Source organism: Hippoglossus stenolepis, chromosome 2, assembly GCF_022539355.2.
Source record: "Hippoglossus stenolepis isolate QCI-W04-F060 chromosome 2, HSTE1.2, whole genome shotgun sequence".
In the NCBI taxonomy this organism is placed as follows: domain Eukaryota; kingdom Metazoa; phylum Chordata; class Actinopteri; order Pleuronectiformes; family Pleuronectidae; genus Hippoglossus; species Hippoglossus stenolepis.
The window spans coordinates 12,920,247-12,942,847 of record NC_061484.1 but is presented as its reverse complement, the minus strand read 5'-3'; the positions used below and the strand labels follow the sequence as shown (position 1 = coordinate 12,942,847).

General features: G+C 38.3%; 1 protein-coding gene and 1 long non-coding RNA gene across 3 annotated transcripts; one reads left to right on the top strand and one right to left on the bottom strand.

Moving 5' to 3' along the window:
* Positions 1–57: 57 nt before the first annotated feature.
* LOC118116092 (CD209 antigen) lies at positions 58–8,696 on the bottom strand. 2 transcript variants are annotated; one of them, XR_004697634.2, is made up of 9 exons: positions 8,447–8,696; positions 7,821–7,934; positions 7,524–7,715; positions 5,941–6,086; positions 4,841–4,941; positions 3,534–4,470; positions 3,190–3,300; positions 2,932–3,045; positions 58–1,338 (listed from the first exon to the last, which is right to left on the bottom strand). XR_004697634.2 is itself a non-coding variant. In XM_035167412.2 (5 exons), exons 1-5 carry the CDS (start codon positions 8,634–8,636, stop codon positions 4,837–4,839), a joined length of 747 nt encoding a protein of 248 aa, XP_035023303.2. In that variant the 5' UTR covers positions 8,637–8,696; the 3' UTR covers positions 4,510–4,836. The 2 variants fall into 2 exon arrangements, 1 of the variants encoding a protein (XP_035023303.2); XM_035167412.2 differs by lacking the exons at positions 58–1,338; positions 2,932–3,045; positions 3,190–3,300; positions 3,534–4,470 and having other exon boundaries at positions 4,510–4,941.
* Positions 8,697–21,056: 12,360 nt separating this feature from the next.
* On the top strand, positions 21,057–22,521 carry LOC124853740. The gene is made up of 3 exons (XR_007034083.1): positions 21,057–21,255; positions 21,470–21,550; positions 22,477–22,521. It is a non-coding gene; the product is annotated as an uncharacterized LOC124853740 (long non-coding RNA).
* Positions 22,522–22,601: the final 80 nt, after the last annotated feature.

The window sequence follows — 22,601 nt, the reverse complement described above, 5'->3', positions numbered from 1 at the left end:
TCACACAGTAATAGAGCACAGATACTGAAATTAAAGTTGTTACAGATGAGAAAAAAGTGAAAACAAGATCAAATTTTAAAAAAAAATGATTACACGGTAACATCAGAACTAGGAGAAAGCACACGTTTTCCAAAGTTTAACAAAACAGATTCCTTTTACATTAAAAACTTGTGTGTGTTTGCTTCAGATATTATTAAAATTGTCATACCGAACAGCAAATCTTAAACCCAACAGCAATGTTCACAGCAGGAGACGATCCTCAGTGTCTGGTGTCAAAGCTGTGTGTTTTCTACGCTCAACCATCCACACTGAGCACCTCTATTACTTCTGTGCATTCAGAAACAAAGGAAAAACATTCAGGTGAACTAAACTCAGCCACTAGTGATGTTTAACAAGCAAAATTGTAGTTGATTAACATATTTTCTAGGGTTAAAGGGTTGCACCAGGGATAAAGTAACATAACAGTAACAACGTCTAGTTGGGTGATCAGTTAATAATCAGGTAGGCTACATTTATTCATACAGTACATCAAATGTTCTTATTTCTGACTTAACACAATTAACAGTATTTCAACCCAGTAAATTATTCTTTCTATGAACACTCACATTGACAATGACTATCTTCACCTTGTGACCTTTCTATCATTACACATTTTTCATTTGGCTCCTGAAAAATGTGTGTGATGATGATTTTACAATGGAGGTGTCGGGTTATTAATCTCTTACATTTTTGGAAAATGATCATTTCCGTGTACAATACCACAAAAAATGAGGAGATAATCAGAGGGAAAACATGCATAGTACAAAAGCTGCGCCACATCAGACATTACATTCTTTGCAGCTGATACAGACACCATGGTAACATGAGAAGTTCAGAACAGAAGATGTAAAAAATAAGTTCACTGATTAATAATTAATAATTAGGGCCCGAGCACCGAACGGTGGGAGGCCCTATTGAAATTGTAAGAATTTTTTACTGATTACTATTTAAACATTCAGCTAAACTCAAGACTCCTGAAAAACCTTGTATTTTGATCTTATGTGCATGTTGCATAAAACATTTGCTTTTGTTGACAATGTACAGAAGTCATTATTTTAAAAAAAAGTAATTATTAAACACTTAATTACTATTTAATTTAATCCTAACCACACATACTGCTCTTTAGTAGGATACCTAATATGATGTGACACAAAAAGAAATAATAATAATAATACATTTAAAAAAACAACTATAATATGTATTGTTCTGTGGTCACTGTCATTGCACCCACTCAGTCCTCGTCTTCTGTCCCAGGGACATTCGGAAGAAGCAGTTGTCTACATCTCTGAGGTCTTCTGCCTGTATCAGAGAGAGGAGACATTTGAAGATAAGGAGATCCTCTCTTACCACAATTATTGGCTATACAGTGTATGCATGGAACCTTTAGCTGAAAGCATGTGACAAAACTAAATTATAAGTGGATTCAATTTGGAATAGAAGAACATAAACTGGTACTTTTACGTAGATGATGTGATGGTGTTTCTCACAAATATCAAGACATCACTACCGTCGTTAATGGAAGAAATCAAAATATAAAGCACATTCTTAGGATTATAAATTAGATATTAATAAAACAGAAGCCATGATAATAAGAGAACAAATGGATAAGAGGATTTAAGAGAAAATTCAACTGTAAATGGGAATGTACAAAACTGAAATACCTGGGGATTATGATTCCCCAAACATTATTTGGAATTAATTATTTAAGAGTGATTGATCAGGTTAATAAATGGAAACTGTAAATCTATCCATCTTTGAAAACATCTCATCAATCAAAATGACTATACTTCCCAGATTTCTATTCCTATTTCAAAACTTACCAGACGCAGGTATTTAAAAGAATGGGATAACATTCTCAGAAAATACAGATGGGATTATAAAAAAAAACAAGAGTGAAATTAGCATAATTAGCTGTAAAAACAGCATCAGGAACACAGTGGAGGGTTACCTGGTTAGATTCTGGTGAGTGTTCACTGAAAAAGAGATGGATTCTTTTGAAAATATCTCATAAAAGTATTATATATACCCCAAAACATCTAAAAAACCCTTAGATACCTGCAAAAAGAAGTAACTAAAAAAAAACAGATAAAGGACATGCAGAATATTCACCTGTTATTCAAATATGTAATGAAAAATTATCATGGAAAACTAAAAAATACAATATGCTCATAGAGGAGGATTTTTAAGAGAACTCTGAATTTAAAAGTAGAGAATAATATTTTAGGCAAACCTCCAACTGAAGATATTTATTTAGAATTTTGAGAACCAAAGCATTGAAACAAAGTGTGGAAAACAAACAAATCCCCTGATATAATAAAATGGAAAATTATGGTTCAAGAAGTGCAACAGTGAAGAAAGTTACTCACAAAGTAAGAAATACGGAAGATGTATTTGAGAAAATAATTACTGCAATGAATATTTGCACATTGAACAAGATATGTTCTATCAATAATCAATATCAGTATATATAATCAATATACACATCTAGTGTGTGATATGTGCAATATCCAATCTGTATGTCATATGTCTATAAACCCCCCTGCACCTCCTTTTTAAAACATGTATATACTTTTGTGATGTTTATGGTAAATCCTTTTTATAATTTTTTTAAATATTAATAATGAAACTAATGATAATTGTTATTATTCCTTATTGTTTTTATTACTTCTCTCGATTCAAAGAAATATATGTTATGAACTGTAATTCTAGAAGCAGATAATCTGCATGTATAAGTTTAGAAATAAATAAATGCAAAATATTGCTCATATGCACAAAAGCAAAACATGTTCAATGTACATTCAATGCTCATAATATACAGAAACCCGTTGTAACTGACCGAGCATATAATAACTGAGTAAGGTGATGAAATATAAATGGTGAAATTTCACTCACGACAAAACCTCTCCCACAGTGCATCTCTCTCTCTGCTCAGGATGGTGTTGGTGGCTGTTAGTTGTTCTGTTGTTTTCCTGAGATCAGCGTGAACTGCTGATAGCTGGTCTCTCTCTGTGTCAAGGTGAGCAACAAAACAGCAACTGAACATCCGCCATGCCCTCATATTATTGCAGTCTTTCTATCATCAATAACTTGTGATGCTTTAATCTTTCTGTGGTTCTTATTATAGTCACAAAACTGATCTGAGCAACTCACTTTGAACTGCAATAACAATGATACCAGCCAGGAGGAGAAGACACGCTGCAGCCAGAAATATTGAAGCTTTGATGTAACGACTCTGTCCCGAGCTTTCACTGATCACAGACACTTTTTTCAAAAACACATATTTTAGTATACTCGAACCCATTAAAAACACATTAAATTCTTGAAATACTTGTAGCTGTAGATGTATATTCAAAGGATATAATATCACACATCAAACGAATCTGCACAGAAATGTGAACATGTTGATTTTGAACATACAAAGAAAAATCTGGGAATCGATCTCAAAATCTGTGTCATCCCTGGTGTGTTTTCACACACACACTTGCTGCTCATACTTGCTCGTTGCTGAGCCGCTGCAGGTCCTGGTGTATCCTCTACCCAGGGATTCTCGTACACTCTCAGGCTCTCCGCGCTGACATAGATATCCACTGTACTCTCCTTGACGTCCTGAGCAAAGTGAACCTTCTTGATGATGTCCGGATCAGCGTACACATGCTCCGACATGACGGCTATCACACATCAAACACCCAAATTGAATATATTCTAGTAGTTGTGTCTGTTTTCTGAAAGAGACTGGACACTGATGACAGCGTGAAAAAGAAGAAGAGCAGAAAAAACGGGAAGTCAAAGCTCAGCACCGTTTGGGCATCTGCTTGTTCCCTCTAAATCCACCTGATTACCATTGAACGCTGACATTTGATTTGCAGTCAGACACATTATTGCCGAGGTTCAGTGACAAGGCTCAATTACCTTTCCCACTTTGAATTTAAACTTAAAATTAATGTAATTTTAAACATCAATATTTTCCACCCATCATTTTTTTTCCCAAATGCTTATTTTAACAGTTACAACAAATTCACCACAATTTTATGGCAAACATTGTTGTGCATTCCCTACCCATAAAGCATCTATTTTAACAATCTGAGTTCATGATCTAAAGCAGAGGTCTTCAACAGGGGGTCCGCGACCCCTAGGGGGCGTCGCAAAATTTTTGGTTGATTAGACAATTTTTTATATTTAAAAAAAAAAAAATACAGCACAGGGAGGCACTCATTTGTTTTCACTAAAGGTGAATGTGCACTTTATTATTGTTATTTTACATGTGGAATCAGTCCAGGATTGTACCAACATTTTTTATTTCATTCAAGTATTTTCTCACAGAGGAAGTACTCTTGAGTATTGCAATTTAAATCATTCCATCTATTTAAGTCTTGAATATGAGCACAGTGTTCTGAATTCATCCAATAATCCGGCTGACCTGTTGCCCAATACCTGGAGATAAACAAAAACTGCTTAGCAAAAAATGTATGCTGTTATTTAGAAATTAAAGATCAATACTATTGACATCAGTAGATTATATATCCATAGCACATTATTACGTGTATTTCTGAATATAGAAATACACAGAGAACACATTAGTTTCATTTGAGATTTACAATTTACATGTTTCCTACCAATTTACAGTATAAAGCACAACATCTTGTTTGTTATTCAATATTTAGATGTAAGTCCGTAAATGCTTTGTTTTCAGAGCTGCAGTATGACGGCTGGGCTTTAATTTAAATAGATGAATGAAGCCGACAATGTTCTGAAATGCATATTGATGGTTACCACAGATATGGACAATAAAAAAATGTCTTACATTTGCACTGCCACCGATCCATTCACCCATTTCCAGACCGTTGTCCCCGCCTCATTACTCAGACCAATCCAGAAGACACGGTGGAATGAGCTGATAAAATTCTAGATCAAGAAATATTAGGAAATAATGTTTTTTATCATTTTTACCTCCACCAAGGAGGGTATGTTTTCCCCCCTATCCGTTTGTTTGTTGGGTTTGCCAACCGGTTTGTTGACTGTTAATTTGTGTTGTGTAGGGTTAGGGTTAGGGTTTAACCAGTATGGTTCGCTAAATAACCTGATCCAGAACAGGAGGCCGATCTTGGTTTTTCTGTAACTTTGTGAGTTTTCCCTGAATTAAATCCAAATAACAATCGTGTGAATTTGTCGTTTCATAAGGGGACTGCTGGGCCCTGGTGGAGGTATCTGCTCTACTGAGTGCCATTCTTACCTGGGAAATGGTGAAAATGGTGAAATATACCCTATCTTGCAATGTTAAAGAAAATCAAGAATCCTCTGATCTCAGTCTGCACCAAAATCAAATGGGTTCTTTCCTGACCCATATCTTCCACCAAGTTTCATGGAAACCCGTTCAGTTGTTTTGTGTAATCTTTCTTACAAACAAATTAACAAAAGTACAACCAACAAACAAATGGGTGGGGGTGAAAACATAACCTCCTTGTGGAGGTGATAACAAAGAGCCCTTCTATAGACACGTAGGACAATCACTGGTATTGTTATGGTGGCTCACTTTCACAATGTTATGGCTAGGCTGGGACACTTGAATAAAACACAGCCATTGTTTACTATAGTAACATCTGTGCTTTACTATGACAAGTTAAAATGTCTGCTGTATGTGTCATGTTGTAGTATGATTAAGCGTGGACGAGATTAAAAATATAATAAAAATTACTGTATTTACAGGTTTCAATCATAGACTGTATATAAAGAAGCATTTCAATGCCTCATTTGCATGTTTCTACTTCCCCTTTTTAGGCATTTGGGGAAGAGTAAAATTGTTTTACCACACTGATCATTTAAATTCTTTCACCATTTAAAAGGCCAAAATAACAACAGTATTCAGTCAATGAAAATTGAGTAGAGAGAAATTCTTTCAATCACCTGCTCCTGTTCGCTAGATATGATCACCAGCTGAGCATTCTGCTCTTCACAGAAGCTCTTGCTGTCGTTCCAATTTTTTTCCGAGTTGGAAATTAAATAACAACTAGTGCCAAACCTTATCCAGTTGTCAGGACAGCATGAGCTCTCTGCCGAACAACACAAAATAACACGTTTCAGTCACAATACACCATGTAATTCCATGACAAGACAAAGATAAAACACTTCACAGAGCATCAAGCAAATAGACTTATCACACACTTTTATAAAAAAGGCTCTCAATTTCTTAAAACAGAAAACTTATTCAAGGAATAGTTTGGGGTTTTGGAAAATATGCTAATATGCTTTAATTCAGAGAGTTAGATGAGACTATTGATTCCGCTGTAATACCTAATACCACAGACTGCATAAAGATGGATGATGTGTCTCCACTTCCTCACACTGAAATATCCTGGATACAAACGCTGCCATTTTGCACATTTGGAGCAAGAGGCTGCGAATCAGTCTCAACTGTCAATCATGACATTTCATGCTGTTTATATAACTATAATTGACTTTTAAGGGAGCTCTCATCCGTCCATCTTTATATACAGTCTATGCCTCATATTAGCTACTGGTTCGCGTAGTTAAGCATAAATACTATATACATTATAATTGACTTATATTACTTATGTAATATTTCATCTAAGGATCCAGATATGACATAAATATTGCATAAGCCTTGTGGATTGTGGTCCAAATGCTCACTGTGCAATTTTTACTTTTATTTACTACCAGTTGTGATAAGATTATAATGTGAAAATATGGTGCAACAAGTTTGTTGGATCAGCATAACTCAATGTTTAGTTGGTTATCTCAAAAGATAGAGTTAACTCTGTGATATCCAGGAACATGAGTCCTCCTTTGTCACTTGTTACATCTTGATCATTTTGATTCTGTCCCTCTCCTTATCCCATGGAAGATTGATGATCGTTTTGTTGTACTTGCTATACATTTGTTTGGAGATTTTTTTGAGGTTTGCATATTTTCTCCATGTCTGCATGGGTTTTCTCCAGTTCCACAAACATGCAGATTGGCGTTAGGTTAATTAACGAGTATAAATTGACCGTAGGGGAGAATGTGAGTGTAAATGGTTGTTTCTCTCTGTATTTTGTCCCTACGATACCCTACCGACCTGTCCAGGGTGTTACCCTCCTCTTGCCCAATGTCAGCCAGAATTGGCTCAAAGGCCCAATCTTGGGATTTTAAGAATTGATCACAGTTTCTGATGGTTGCCTGGCAACTGCTACCAACAAAGGAAGGGTCAACCATGCTTTTACACTTGAACTTTTGTATAAATCAAACAAACACTGTGCAACTTTTTAATTTAAGAGCTTTGGCTGCATTAGTGGTGGATTTGCCTTTCATTTATTTATTCTTTGTGCTATAGGAAAACCAGCTACGGGCTCCAGCTTTGTATTTACCATCTATACATGAGAGTGGTATCAATCCTATCACCTAATTCTTGGCACAAAACTGAATGAGTATACTTGAAAAAATGCCAAATAAATCTTTTACTCAAAAGCATTATGCATATTTTCACTTGCCTTGCTGCTGTTTTAATTCGTCTATCGCTGTAGTGAGGTTGCTTTCAATGACCTTCAAATGATCAATTTCCTTCTCTAGCTGGTTTGTCTTCTGGGTCAGGTTGGCATTGAGGCTTTTCATTTCACCATAACTTGTCTGTAGTTCATCTCTCGCTCTGGTTAGGTCGGCATTGTGGCCTTTGTCTTGAAAAACTGCCACAGCAAGGGTCCAACATGTGAATGATAAAAGCTCACTAAGACATATTTGGGTAATTTACTACAGCCATTGGTTTGAATAGATTCGTTTTGAAAACTTACAAAGGACAACCAGGACAACGACTCCGGCCAGGAAGAGAAGACACAGGAGCAGCAGAAACATTGCAGCAGGTCTGAGAAGATTCCTCCCTCCTGAAGGTACATTGACCGAAATGGCTGAGAGCACAAACAAACACCTAATGAGCATTTATTTTAAAACAGGGAGGGAAATCTTGCATTGGCAAGTTTGTGGTTGGCGAGCTGAAAGCGAATATTAAAAAAATAGAAATACCATACATATAGTGCAATTACCATCAATATACATTTTTTTACAGATTAATTTAACATCACCCTGACATTTACCTTTGACCCCTGACATCTTAGAATTCCCCAAAGGTGTTCCTATGAGATATTAAAATCATAAGTCAAGAAATTTGTTTGGAGAGGTCACAGGGACCTTGACCCATGACCATCCATGAGTCCAAGTGAATTGTGCCAGGTGCATTATTGAAAATTATATGTGAGAGTACTGAGTTACCCATGTATAAAAATGGGTGGCTAAAATTAACCCTGTTTTTAGGTCCATAATTGAAAAACAAAAAGCGTCAACACACTGCGAATAAAAAGGTCATGTTATGTGTGTATGTCGTACATACGAGACAGGCAGAGACAGACAGACAAATTGGTACCTTTCTGTGGGTCCTCAGTGGTGCTGTCCTGTAGTTCTAGCGGCTTACTCCCCTGTGGCGGCAAGTAGTTGTCATAAATGTTCACATTGTCTGGGATTTCGTAGACATCTGCATTACCGTCCGCCTTCTCCCCTGTCTGAAATCTCACTTTTTTGGAGAGGTCTGGCGTGGCATAGATATCCTCAGACATTACTGCGTAATTTTATCACTGCACTCTACCTGAGTTAGATGTCTCTTGTGCTAGGACCAAGTGCGTATATGACGTGCATATGATACTGAAGCTCTGTCTGTTTTATAGAAATAGGGAAGTAATGAGAAGAAAAATAAAGGAAATTACTGGCCTATGAAGAAGGAATACAAACCAAACTATCTACATAGTCATGACATGGGAGAGGAGAGCCACTCCCTGCAGCCATAACAGAACTGGACATGCAGACCAAGGTAATAAAAACATCCAAACAGGTGCACAGGGTCGACTGCTGGTTCATACCAAAATATGGACATTCTTTACACACAGGCACACTCTAATACGGGTGGTTATTTTAGAGCAGTGCTTAACTGTTTGGTCTCTTATTGGAATTTTTTAAAAAGTAGAAAGGCACTAGGAGAGCTTATACCTCTGCTTTGGCTGATTGGCCAACCTGTTGCATACACCATAAAATGTGCTCTCTTTATAGATATTAGCATGTGCCTAATTCCAAGCCTTTCACACCCTAATACTAAAACCAAAATGGCCCTCACAAAGACAGAAATACACTCACACACAATCTATATATAGCCCCCCACACCCCCACCCACACACACACACACACACACACACACACACGTGTGTAAGATTTAATATATTGAATGTATTTAATGCTTTATTTTTCATCATACTCACTGTAATAATCTAAAATGTTAAACGCCTTCTCTTTCCATCTCAAAATGATATATTCAATATTGATATAAAAAAGTCTAATGATTTGGATTGGTTTTTACAAACAATCCATTGGAGTTTGTAAGGGGATGAATGAAAGTCCATCATATTATTTGTTTTTCTTCAGTCAAGAGCCATTTTCAGAGGCAAACATTTTGAAACACAGCCAGTCATTAATAATTTGTATGTATTTTTAAAATCAGGTACAGTAAAACCTCATCAATACTAATTAAAACATAAAGAAGCCAGTGTAAGCCAAGTACAAATTGTCTATTGTTGCTTAAATCTATACATATTTATTTGAATGTGAACATATATGTTCTTCTGTGTGTAAAAGCGTATTAATTTATTCACATGTATAAACACATAATATTATGTTCTTCAGGGGGACGGGGGACAAAGATCTGTCTCACACAACCACAAATGCCTCTGTCTACAAGGGGCTGTACTCCAGCTGTCCTGCACTGATGTGAAGAGATTCATCGCCACACATTTGTATGAACTTCTCAGGTCGACAGGCTCCCAAGATCTAAAGGAGAGTACAATGATAGAGCTCAGTGAGATGCCAATTCCTGCTCCTATCTATCTATCTATCTATCTATCTATCTATCTATCTATCTATTTATCTATGAAAAACCTAGGAAAAAAGTTCATCAAAGGCAGTGTAAACGCTTTTTCACAATGACATAATCAATTGTTACTAACATCTGACATCAAGTAGAAATACTGAGGGTTATTGTAAAGGCCTCACTCTTTGGTCAGTGCAGATCCATCCACCCATCTGAAGTCACCATTCGTTCGATGCAGACCAATCCAGTACTCGGGAAAACGACTAGTCAGATGGCCCAAGGATAGCTGTTGAGAATAATATAATACAGAATGTAACTTAAGCTGCTTTCAGACCTGCACTGAACTCTGGACACTCTCAAATGTCAGAGTCAGTTGCTACACACATTTTCTGGTGTTTGTCCTGACAGCCCTCTAGTAAAATATCCGGAGAATGTCCGAGTGAGCCCATGTGAGAAGGAAAATGTCTGGAAAATTCACGAGTGAGTGGGCGTGTTAATGAAATTTCTAACACGCAACGGACACAAAAAATACAAATATCTCAGGGTGAAAATGCCATTAACGTAGAAGACACCGACGAAGATGTCGAATTGGAAAGACGACAAGTTATGAGAGCCTTTGACGATTAAGGGCAGATGCCTATGTTGATGCTGTAAACAAAAACATGTGATTTCCACAGTGGGAATCTACACATCCTGTCCCGCCTCCTGCTGCTGTACCCAGACGCCACCCCTTGCATGGGTGTTCCGGAAATTTTTCTGATGTTGAGAATGCATCTGACCTGGATGATCTCCTGCTGCGTTCTTCATATGTTAGAGGCAAACTCAAAAACATTTCTAAAATAGCCCTTTAACATCAAGAATGACACACACACACACACACACACACACACACACACACACACACACACACACACACACACACACACACACACACACACACACACACACACACACACACACACACACACACACACACACACATTACCAGTTCCTGTTCACTGTTGATCACCACCAGGTCAGCTCCTTGACTCTTACAGTAGTTTCTGCTTTCCTCCCATGTCAAAAAGTCCGTGGACTGAAAGTAACATCTTGAGTTCATCTCAATCCAGCCTGTCGGACACTGTTGAGAGGACACACAACCACGCTGCTCTGGAAGACAAAATAAACAAATGCACATTAGATTCTTATTTAAATACAAAAATAATAACTCTATTGACTTGAGAATAAATGTAATGTTATCCAATTTGTACCTGCATAACTGACTATAACATAACTACAGCTGTGAATTTATCTGCTACAATTCATATCTAGAACGATAAATATAAACCACAGAGTGCATATGATGATGAACAACATGACAGATCCCCTAATGAAATCAAACCGTCGTGGCCGGCCTGCAGTATAGCTCATGAAAAAATTTTTTTTCTCAAACACAGTTTTCGTCATTTTAGGTATCTGTTTTCACACTGATGTTTATTTAAATCGTAATTTTTCCTGTAAGTTTGGTTTTAATTAGTTATTTGACGCTATTCAATATAGATGAGTGATTAGCAATTGCTTGAGTGGGTGTATCAGCACAACCTCAACATCGCAGCTCCCTACCCTGATCGCTACTTTTCAGACTCTGGCCCAAAATAATGTTGTTGGCCTAAGGCCTAATATACCACAAACGCTAAAAAATCATTAAAATATTTACAATTTCTGTTTTAAATGGCATAGGTAGTTTTCAACAGAAAAATAGCTTTTTAAACGTACAGCTAGAGTTTTGGAATGAAGGATGGTAAAAACAAAGGAAGCGCAGTTAAAGTTCGAAGACTTATCAACCTGATTTTCTTTCCTCACCCCTTATCATCCTTTTCAGTTGGTCCCTCTCCTCCTTCACATTACTTATCATGTTGTTGAGTATCGAGTTTCTATTTTGCAGCCGGTTCGTCTCTCTAGTCAGGGCACTGAAGCGTTCTTGTAAGCTGTTGAAACCCCTGGTCTTCTTTCTCTCACAGTCATTTACCACATCCATCTTCTTGTTTTGGTTGGTAGTTGTGTTGCAGACAGAGGGAGCTGATTCCTGGCTAGAGTTCACTGATTGAAATGAAACAGACCATTTTCATTAAATAGAATTCAATAGAAGAAAAAATTTGTGATGGAACGTTTTACAGAAACATATCAAATTCAAGCTTTAAACTGCTTTAATGGGCCCTTGCACCTTTGTGAATGTTGGGGGCGGAGCAGATGCCATGCCATTACCAAGGAAAGACACAAATCAGAGTGTGAACCAGCACATGTAGGTTAGGGACATGGAATTTACTGTTTAAAAAGAGGGGCTGCAGACCCTGCATTCACGCGGTATACCACCCAATTAGTCTGAAATCTGCTGTAGTAATACCGTTTTATAATGATGTCATCCAGATGCCATTTAAACCATATGATGAAGAATGATCGGTTGAGCTATATTATGTTTTTAATCTTATTGGTTGCAAAAGTTGCAAAAGGCACATATACTCCATATGACTATGAGTTGGGGTCTGGTTGTCGATTTTGCGGATTTTGTTTTTGATAAGTTTTCCAATAAGGTAGTCGAGGGTGGGGGGGTTCTGGGTCCATGTTTTGTTCTTTTTATCCAGGCCACCACAGAATTAAATTTTTCTGTTAAAAGAATAGTTTTGCTTCAACTGGCGTGGCGAACTACTTATTTGCGATTTGCGAACTTAGTTGCAGTTAATGGGTCGAGTCAAGTGTAATTCCTTGCACCATCTGTGCTGGGCCCCTAATTGCACCACAGTGTGGCGGAATTTGCAATTACGTTTTTTTCTGTGCAACAGTCCTCGGAAATCTTAGATGACACAATGCCACGGTTATGAAATGCATATTCAAAGGAAAGAAACCATATACTCACACGAAAGGCGCAGAGAAATATTGAGAACAGCTTGTAGGATACACAGCACACCGAAGCTGAGTAACAGCAGCTGAGGGATTCTTCTTTCTGCAAAAGCAAATGAACGTTAATAAAAGTCTGTGACCCCTATGGCAGCATGTTGTTGTTGTTGTTTCACAGATGTAAAGATGGACTTCTGCTCTATAGAAATGTATATTTTAACATGTTAACGTGCAGCATGTTTGCTTCAAGGATAAATGAGTTTTACCTGATCGTTGCATTATCAGACACAATATTGTACTTAATTAGAACAGGTGAACACATGAAACCCAGTGTCTGTGCTGCTCTAGAAGTTTTGGTTTTATTGAACGAGGAGCAGATGTAATTTTTCAAACATATAAGTATTTGGCAAATTTAACAAAAATACAATAATAAATATTATATTAGCTTTTAAGAGGACAAGTGAAGTGATATCATTGCTTACTTCATGTGCTGTGATACATAAAAGGCCTACATCAAAAAGACAATGACACTGGAGACTGGAGTCAAAAATCCTTGAGTTATTGTTAAAGTGCTTTCCCAATTAGCATATGGATGTCAATACGACTATTGTTGTTTGACAGAATATATACATATATATATATAATGAGATGCTGCGTTATTACCTGTTTGATTTGTATTGCTGCTGCATTTCTGTCCATGTCTCGGTTGCTCATTAATATAATCCGGCAGCTCTGTGGATGTTGCCATTGCCAACACCCTTGTTGTTAGTAAAATGTTAAGTTCAGGTCTGATCGGTATATTTCTTCTTTTGGTTTCTTTATAGGATTGGCCTAATGCCCAAGATTCCGATGAGTCACAGATAAAACGAAGATGTGGACATGAAACGAGACTCACACTAAAATGTGAGCAGTGATTCAAAATATACGTTGTCGAAAACAGGAACAGAAAGTGTTGCTTAATTAGTCTTCAGAAGAAGAATATATAGAAGTAGATGAAACATCAGCAACACTCTCATAAAACGTATTTCCCATCACCATTGTCAGGCCCCTGTGTAAAGTCTGGTGATGGTTTCCCATAAGGAGCGATTTGAGATTACTACGGAGCCTCATTCGTCTCGCCTCAAAGAGCCACACTAGTGAAGATGGAACAGTGACTCCTGCCATGTCAGGTAAGAGAACAAAAATACTACTGTTGGATAAATATTTTCAGTTTCCCTGAAACTGGTCACCTGTTTATCCAATTTCTATTAATATTTAATGTATGGTGTGTCCAAATCACACCAAGTTCGGTATTGCACTTCCTCTGGCAATTTACGATACAAATGGCAAGTGTGAAGCCAGTTAAATGAATGGTTGTCGGGCTATTTGTTATACATACAGACAGACAAGCACATTAGTGAAATTAGATGTGTGTAAATGTGTTGAAATGGCTATGTCCTACATACAAGGAAAAAAATGACATGAGTACAAATAAATACATTATAACTATATACAGTATAAGAGTAAAGCCCGCCTGAACCTCAGTAACATGTACACAGAAACACAGGAATGAATAAATGTAGAAATAATAAACACTGTAATAAATCAACAAATGTAGAAATGAATGAATAAATAACTAAATCTATAAATAAATGAATACATATAGAAAATGCCTTTGTCATTGCCAACTGTATTTATTCATTTATTTATACTTATATTTATGCATTTTTATTCATACTCATGCTTGCATTTTACAACAAGCCGTTTTAATGAGTAATTTTAATTAAAACCCAGAGTAGATGTTTGCACATCAGTCCTGTTCCTGAGCAGGTGTCAGGTTTTACTCTGTAAACCAGTGTGCGTCTTGCAGCAGGCTCTCGTTGACATCCAGTGATCATTGTCTGTGTGATTTCTGCTGGAAGGAAGAAAACTCTACAGACTGGTTGGTGTGAGCTTTGGAATCCTGTGTATCCTACAAGCTGCTCTCAACATTTCCCTGCACCTTGCATTCTGCAAGTTAAACAGTGTCTCTAATCTTTACCAATGTTTTCCCAGACTTTAAAAAAAATAATGAACTATTTTAATAAGAAGTGGACAGTTGGAACAATTGCTAAGATACGAGACATGGCAATCTCTTTATCTGAGTGTTACAAGCATGTTTTCATCTTCATACATTTTTATTGTGTAAATTGATTAAATATAACATACAGTAGCAAGGCCTCATTAAAATTCAGTTTTTTATCCAATTTAGTAATATCCTGTACAACTTGCTGAACCTTCTAATTATTGCATAAGAATTCGTCAACATTCAGATAGAGACAAATTTGGGGAAGTGTAGAATCACACAGTAACAAGGCAAAACATCAAAACAAAAAAAGTTATGTGAATCTTTCAGGGGGAATTACAGTTTATCTCAACCTGGGCCTGCTGGCAGCCACAACACAGCGACAGTGGCTACAATATGATCTTATGGGGCAACTGTGAAAGTCCCAGATGTGTCCATTAAAGTGCTTTCTTTTCACCAACAATAGACCCAAATTATTATTCTGGATCTGGGTTTTGATTTGGCACTAAATTGATTGGATTTTTCCCCAGTCTCCTCCTGTCCACACATGAAAGTGGCTGTTTCTCCCAGTGTGGAAAAAAATTGATTTGTGTTCTGGTCTTTCAGACACTTCTGATAAAAAAACAACTATTGAAGCCAGTTGTAAAAATCTGACTGTAGAGCCTGAAGACCCAAAGAGAAGACTGACCCCCTGCCCTGACCCTAAACCTACTTCTTCACTTGGTACGTATGAGAAGGATTTATATCATCTATCTGATAATTCCAGATGTCTGTTTGTCTCTCTGTATGTGGAATGCATTTCTCAAAAAGATGTTCATCTTGTTGGCCTCACAATGATTTTTGTAGTACAGTAAACTCACAATCAACCACAGTCAATGTCAATTTTATTTATATAGCATATTTAAAACAACTTGGTTGACCAAAGTGCTTTACAGGTGTAATGGTAAAACAAAACGACAGTAAAAACGTAATACATCATAGTGCAAGTAATACAAATAAAATACAATTATTAATGTAAAATGAATAAAATAAAAATAAATAAATATAATATATACTATAAGATAAGATAAATAAAATCAGCTATATGAAACGCACTTATGGAGAAATGGGAGAACAGGTGTGTTTTTGTGTATGATTACAGAAGTGTTAAAGACGGGCAGATCTAATGTGAAGTGGTAGGTTGTTCTACAGGTTTGGGGCGGCGCACAGCGATCACCTCTGGTAACTAGCCTGTCTGAGGTTTGTTAAGGAGCAGTTGAGTGGCTGATCTCAGTCTACTAACTGGAGTGTAAAGTAAAGAGAAGTTCGATAAAGTAAGACGGTGCCAGTCCGTTAAGAGATTTAAAAGTTAAAAGTAAGATTTTAAAACGATCCTGTGACAAACAGGAAGCCAGTGTAGGAGGCGCAATACGGGTGTGATATGGTCTCTCTTTTCCTAGTCAGCAGGCTGCAGCAGCAGCATTTTCGACCTAAGGCAGGCGCTTAATGGAGGATTTGTTCTGGTTTTACATACAGGGAATTACAATAATCAAGATGGAGGTTATGAATGCATGGGATAACTTTCCAGGTCTCCTTTGTGGAGGTAGGCCTTTACTCTCATGCTATTTGTCTTAGTTGAAAACACTCCTCACTACTGAGGAAATTTATTTTCAAAATTGTGCCCTGTCAAAAGAACATCAAGACTCTTACAGTGGAGTGAGCATTCAGAGCCAAAGCCCTAAGATTGTCCACATCTCTGTGTTCTGATAATCCAAATATGATAACCTCAGTCTTATTGCTGCTTAATTTGAGGAAGGTTGAATCTATCCATGATTATGTAATTTAAGCAGTCACAGGGGCTGCAGATGTCTTAGTTTTATGGTTCAGGGGCAAGTATATTTGAATGTCAATGTAAAGAGTGAAAGGGGAGATACATTATATTTTTATAAAAATTCTATGCTAGGGGGTGGTATATATAGGGAGAAAAGGACAAGCTCTAGAACGGATCTCTGAGGCACCATGGGTGGGGCCTTCCCAGAGAGCAGTCACCCAGGTGGACAGAGAAACTCCCCATCTGTTAAGCAAGACCCAAACCACCTGAGTGCTGCACCTTAATCCCTACAAAGTTTTCCAGGTGTGATATATTAGGATTGTGACTCGACCGTGTTTAAAGCGGCTACAGGTCTAGGAGCACAAGGACAGTAGAATTCTGAATCAATAGTTAAAACCGAGCTGTTTCGTACTGTGATGTGGGTTTGAAATACTTGACTGGAACTTTCACATACATTATTGTTGATAAGAAATGTCTGCAATCAGAGAACTACTCTAGATTTTGACAGGAAGGGTAGCCAGAAAAATGGCCTGAAATTAGAGAGAACAGAGGACTGTTTTCTTTCTTTAACATGGGGCTAATAACAGTTACGTTTAAAGGCAGCTGACACTACTAGAGAGAAGACAGGTATTAATCAATGAAATAATAAATGGGCTAACAGTGCTGAAGACTTTCTTTAAGAAGACTGGCGTTGATGTTGCCCCGGAAGGCAATTCTAGAGTCGAGATGCAGAACCACCTCGGATAGGAAGGATATTGATATGGGGCCTGAATTGACCAAAGACAGCTGGGAGCATGGGAGGATAGGGGTTGATGGTCAGTGGACATAATTTTATGATGATCTAAGAAGCAATTTTTCAACAAAATGTGTAAGAAAGGAATTCATAGAGGACAGGTGTAGGCAGAATAGGAGTACGATAACTGGCTTATGATATTATTATGTATTATTAAAAGAACCTGAGGCCCTCTGATAGTTATTGGAGACCAGGTTAGATATAAACTTAGTTTTTGCCGATTTTACCGCTCTGCAATCAGATAGACGGCTCTGTAAGATTTCATATGATACCTGAGTTTGTCCTTCACCTTCTCTGCTTGGCCGCACATGCACTGCCTGAGACCGCTGAGTCGTTTAGCCATGGCTCTGAAAGTGCTTTTAGTGCGCGCCCTCAAAGGAGCAACAGAGTCCAGAGTGCTTGTGCAGGTTGAATTCAAAGAGATAAGCTCATCAGCACTGAGAACATCAATCACAATCCAAGTTATAGAGCACAGAGTCTTTAAAAATAGCAGAGAAATGCAACCGAAGCTCTGACTATTAATTATACGGTGGCAGCGCAGGAGGAGCTGGCTTGACTAGAGCCAGGACAGTAATCGTAAATAAAACTGGGCAGATGATCTGAAATACAAGTATCACATATTTCATTGACATGAACATGTAGGCCATAAGAACATGCGTCCACTGCAAATTTTTCATGTGTGTGGGTCCAGACACTGACTGGGTGGAGATTAGCGAATTATTAAGATTTATGAAGTCTTTAGCCAGGTTTAGTTTTATTGTTATTATATACATTAAAACCCCACAAATTAAAAAGTGTAATAAGTAGTCCATCGAAATACCCGTCATGAATTCAGGCAAACTCCTGTATAAAGTCCCTGTTGAATTTCGGGGAAGTGTACACTACAGCACACAAGTACTGGGAGGAGGCATTTAACTCAAACAGCTGAAGCTCGAAACTAGAATAGGCACAAGTTACCGACTGTCACACTGAAAGATGGATTTAAATACAGTGGTTACCCCTTCCACCTTTACCACAGTGGTCCTGGGAGAGCTGGTAAAAATTCACAGTCAGGGAGGGAGAAGCTCATAAAAAGCTGTGGACCTCACCAATATGGAAGCCAGGTCTCGTCAGGATAAAGTCCAGATCACGGGGTGAAAAAGTCATTTAGTACAAAGGTTTTGTTGAATATAGACCTCGCATTAATCAGGAGCTGCAGGTAGAGTTAGGGGCCATACTGTCCAGGGGCTTTTATGGTGCGACGAAGCATGCGGGTTGCCGTTGAGGTTCACTCCCGCGCCGATCATCGCCACAACAGAGTCTAATCTGGGAGTAATCATGACAGGAATGTCGGAGGCTGTGGGTGATAGTGTACCGGGGCAGTACTGGAATCTGCCACAGGAGCCAGTGGTATGAAGCATGACTGTTTAAAGTGGTAGAAGAACAGCAGGGGGTGCAAGCAGGTGATTGTAGATAGTCATAGAGAGCGATTCCAGAATAAATTAGTTGTGATAAAACCAATGCTGAGGGAGTATACGAGGAGCCAGGTGTTTTCCGGGTGATATTCATGCTTGTCGCTTTCCAGGAAAGCAGTGACCGCATTCATGAAGCGGATATTTCTATGATGGAGGAGACTGTAGGGTGGAGAAGCGAGGTGGTGTCCTCCTCCGTAGGGCATGGCTTCCTGCTGTGGCCAAGCCAGTGAGAACCCGAGCTTACGCCTGATCACAGCCTCCACAATAACCTGCGGCGGGCGGAGGTAGAGGACTTGACCTGATGGAGTGGGGGTGCTTCCAGAGGCGGGATGTCCTCAGTATTCAGTTTGTCAAATCTGCTGACAGCTGGAGTCCCCTGGGAGGATGAGGGGAGACGGGTGCCCAGCATAGTGTTTGTCCATTCTGGCTACAATCCATTGCCCTGTTTGCAGGAGCAGTCGGGGCCTCACGGTGCGACTTTACTGGAGCTAAGTATCACGGAGGTGGGAGCTGGCTATTATTTTTGGCTTTGTCTCTACTATCACCCACGGGTCATCAGGCTGTGCTGGGAGTGGACTTTGGATCTGAACTCCCAGACGGTGGCTTTAAGCCACGGCAGTGTAGGATCGTTATCCAACCCTGGAGCGGAGTGGCCAGGGTAGAAGAGAGTAACTAAAGCTCATGTGTAAATCTCTTTGCTCACAAAGACAGTTCTGGTGCGAGGAAGCCAAATGACGAGGCTGTGATCAGAGAGTTGACAGAAGAGGGGGACAAGTTGAAGAGGATGTTGGAAATATTTGGTGAATATGAAACAGGAAGATAACAGCAACATAAAGAAAAAAACAATTTAAATTCCATTGGTGGTGTTTTGCTTTTTTTTACTGAGATATCTTTTATATATTTTTTTTTCATTTTGTCATCCTCAACAGATCATTACGCACAAGAGCAATGGGTGTATTTCCAGCCTAGTTTCTATTACATTTCCTCTGTCAATAAATGTTGGAGGAGGCAGTAGAGACGACTGTCTGCAGCAGCGAGCGGACCTGGTGATTACCAACAAGTGAGGAACAGGCCTTGATGTGTGATGTTGGAAATGTGAACAAGAGGTCCATGATCAATTTAATTGACAGGGAAAAGAAGGGGCATGAAATGGGTGGATGGTGACCTCGCTGACTCAAAGGTCCATAGTCATTTTTTTTATTCACGCACTTGCTGACTCCAGCAAGCGGCTGCTGACTGTCCATCAAATGCTTCTTGGGTTTTGATAAAATTAACTTTTTTTAGGGGTTTTCGCAACTGGAATACTGGGGAACCCAACAATTTGGGCCAAAGTGAAGACTGTGCAGTAACAGCCAACAGTTGGTATGACCTGCCATGTGGAAGGAAAAACTTCTGGACCTGTGAAAAAACTGTCTCTCTATAAGTCAAAGTAAAAACTGTGAACTGGTCACTCAGTGGGGGATGTGGGATTTTTCTAAATCAGGGGCCATAAAGCGGCCACCAGCTAGGTTTATCATATTTGTCATATTTTCAAGATATAATCAAAATATAATCATGTAATCCCTGACTATGGAACTATAATCTAATTAAACATTTTTAAAAATGCTACCTGGACTGGTTTTTACTTCCTTATTCTCTGATTACACAATCACAGGACTAATAAAATAATGGATCTTCGGATGCAGCCAACATGTGCAGTTTATTTTTAGCTGGGCTGTTCACACTCCCTTTACTTCTCTGGTACTTGGTCACAGTCAATGTTTGAAACCAAGGTGGAGCAGGAAACTGATATCTATAACTGTGTGTAATTTGGTGCAGCTTGATTAATATGAAAGGGTCTGTTGGGTATTTGCTCTGAGTGGCATTCTAGTTTTTATTAGATTTCAAATTTTTAATCACTGTCTTTTTTATCAGTTTCAGGTTATGGCATGATATTTATTCCATACAAACAGCAAAAGCTCAAAGCAGCTGCATCTATACCCAGTTTGAGGTCATATAACATCAGACAGGCTGAAAATGTTTCACAATCACAAATACATGATGATACTTTTGTATGAAAACCCATCTGCTCTCATTTACAATCTTGTGGTTATGAGTAAAGGAAACAAGGAGGTCACATTGCAAAGTCAGCATGAAAAAAACTGGAGGTGACAACAAGCTGAAAGATAAGGAGAAGTAAAATGCTGTCTTGAGAAGCTTAATATCAGGAACAGAAACACAGAAGCTGTCCACAGTTAAGATCGAGAATCGTGTCGTACTGCAGCGGTCACAGTATTTTGACTTCTGTCTGTAAAACACAGTCTGAGGTGACCATGGACAAAAACCTGCCTGATGCTTCAGCCACAAGTGCTACTTTGGAGTGATCAGAGGATATTTGCTCTTGGGTGTCTGATTTAGCAACACAGTAACATTTTTTAGTGGGTTATTTTTTTTAAGTTTTTTTGTTGTTCTGTTTCAAATAACACAATATCAGACCTGGCTTCCTAATAACAATAACAATAACAATAACAATTATAATAATGGTGGTTTTGCATGTGTATGTGTGTTTTTTTGCACACAGATAGAAAACTGGTTGTCTTGATCCTCGGACTCCTGTGTATCCTGCAAGCTGCTCTCAACATTTCCCTGCGTCTTGCTCTCTGTGAGTTGTCTTTAATTCAGTTTAATAATTTCATCCTGTGTGGACGACACATCCTGACCGTGACTCACTCTGAAATTCAACAGGTGAATGTGATAAAACCAGAAATTGAAAAGTTACCTCTACTAACTATGATTATCATTGGAGGGATTTCTGGATATGTTATAGTTAGCTAGCTTTATGACGAAACAGCATTTTGTACTTTGTGGTTGTTGGTTAGAGAAAGTTCTAAGGTCATGTAAGAAAATAATGGGGCTTTCTAGTTGTGAGTCAGGGTGTTTTCCTTTAAAATAAAAGAGAACCTTTTCACATGTTTAGGTTAATAAATGGATTTGCAGAAAACATTTAAGTTTCAGATTTCTAACTATTTATTTTCAATGCTGCGAAAGGATGTTCATCAGGCTAAAGGCCAAAGATCAAATGTGCTGCAAACATTCGAGAGCATTACAAGGCACTTTGGGCCTGCCAGTGTATGTGGGACCTGGATGTCAACCCCCTACCCAAAGAAAACACATGATACCAACCACACTCATTCCAATATTCAAACAATGATTATTTTGTATACAAATTATAAACAAAAAGGTTTATATGCATTACAATAGAGAAAGTGATAAAGTGTGCTGCAAATTCCACTTCGACACATAATACACACACTGAACTTTGCAGATCCTCTGAACACTCCTCCGAGGGGCTGGTCTAACTGGAGAACCTCCAGATTTCCTGCAGTAACATGTACATGCAATTCTGCATGTCATGGGAAATGCTGGGTCAAACATCCATTGTTCCAGAATTTTACTTCTGACAGTGGAGCAGTGATCATGAGCTGAACACAAGAGACCTGTGTCTTCGTTTACTTTCCCATGGCACCGTGAACTCACTCATCAACCAGAGACTGAAGGTCATGTGTAAATTCCTTTTTGCTCACACAGACAGTTCTGATGCACCAGATTGGCGATGCTGTGATCAGAAACCTGAAAGAAGAGAGGACCTGAAGAAGAGTAGTTGAATACATTTCAGAATAAGTGAGCTGAACTCTTTATGACATGGAAAGAAT

Coding starts and splice junctions, on each gene's coding strand:
- LOC118116092 (XM_035167412.2), bottom strand. CDS start 8,636: ATGTCTGAGGATATCTATGCCACGCCAGACCTCTCCAAAAAAGTGAGA. Junction 7,935..8,446: donor CACTGAGGACCCACAGAAAG/GTACCAATTTGT, acceptor TTGTGCTCTCAG/CCATTTCGGTCAATGTACCT. Junction 4,942..5,940: donor TATCTAGCGAACAGGAGCAG/GTGATTGAAAGA, acceptor TTCTTGATCTAG/AATTTTATCAGCTCATTCCA.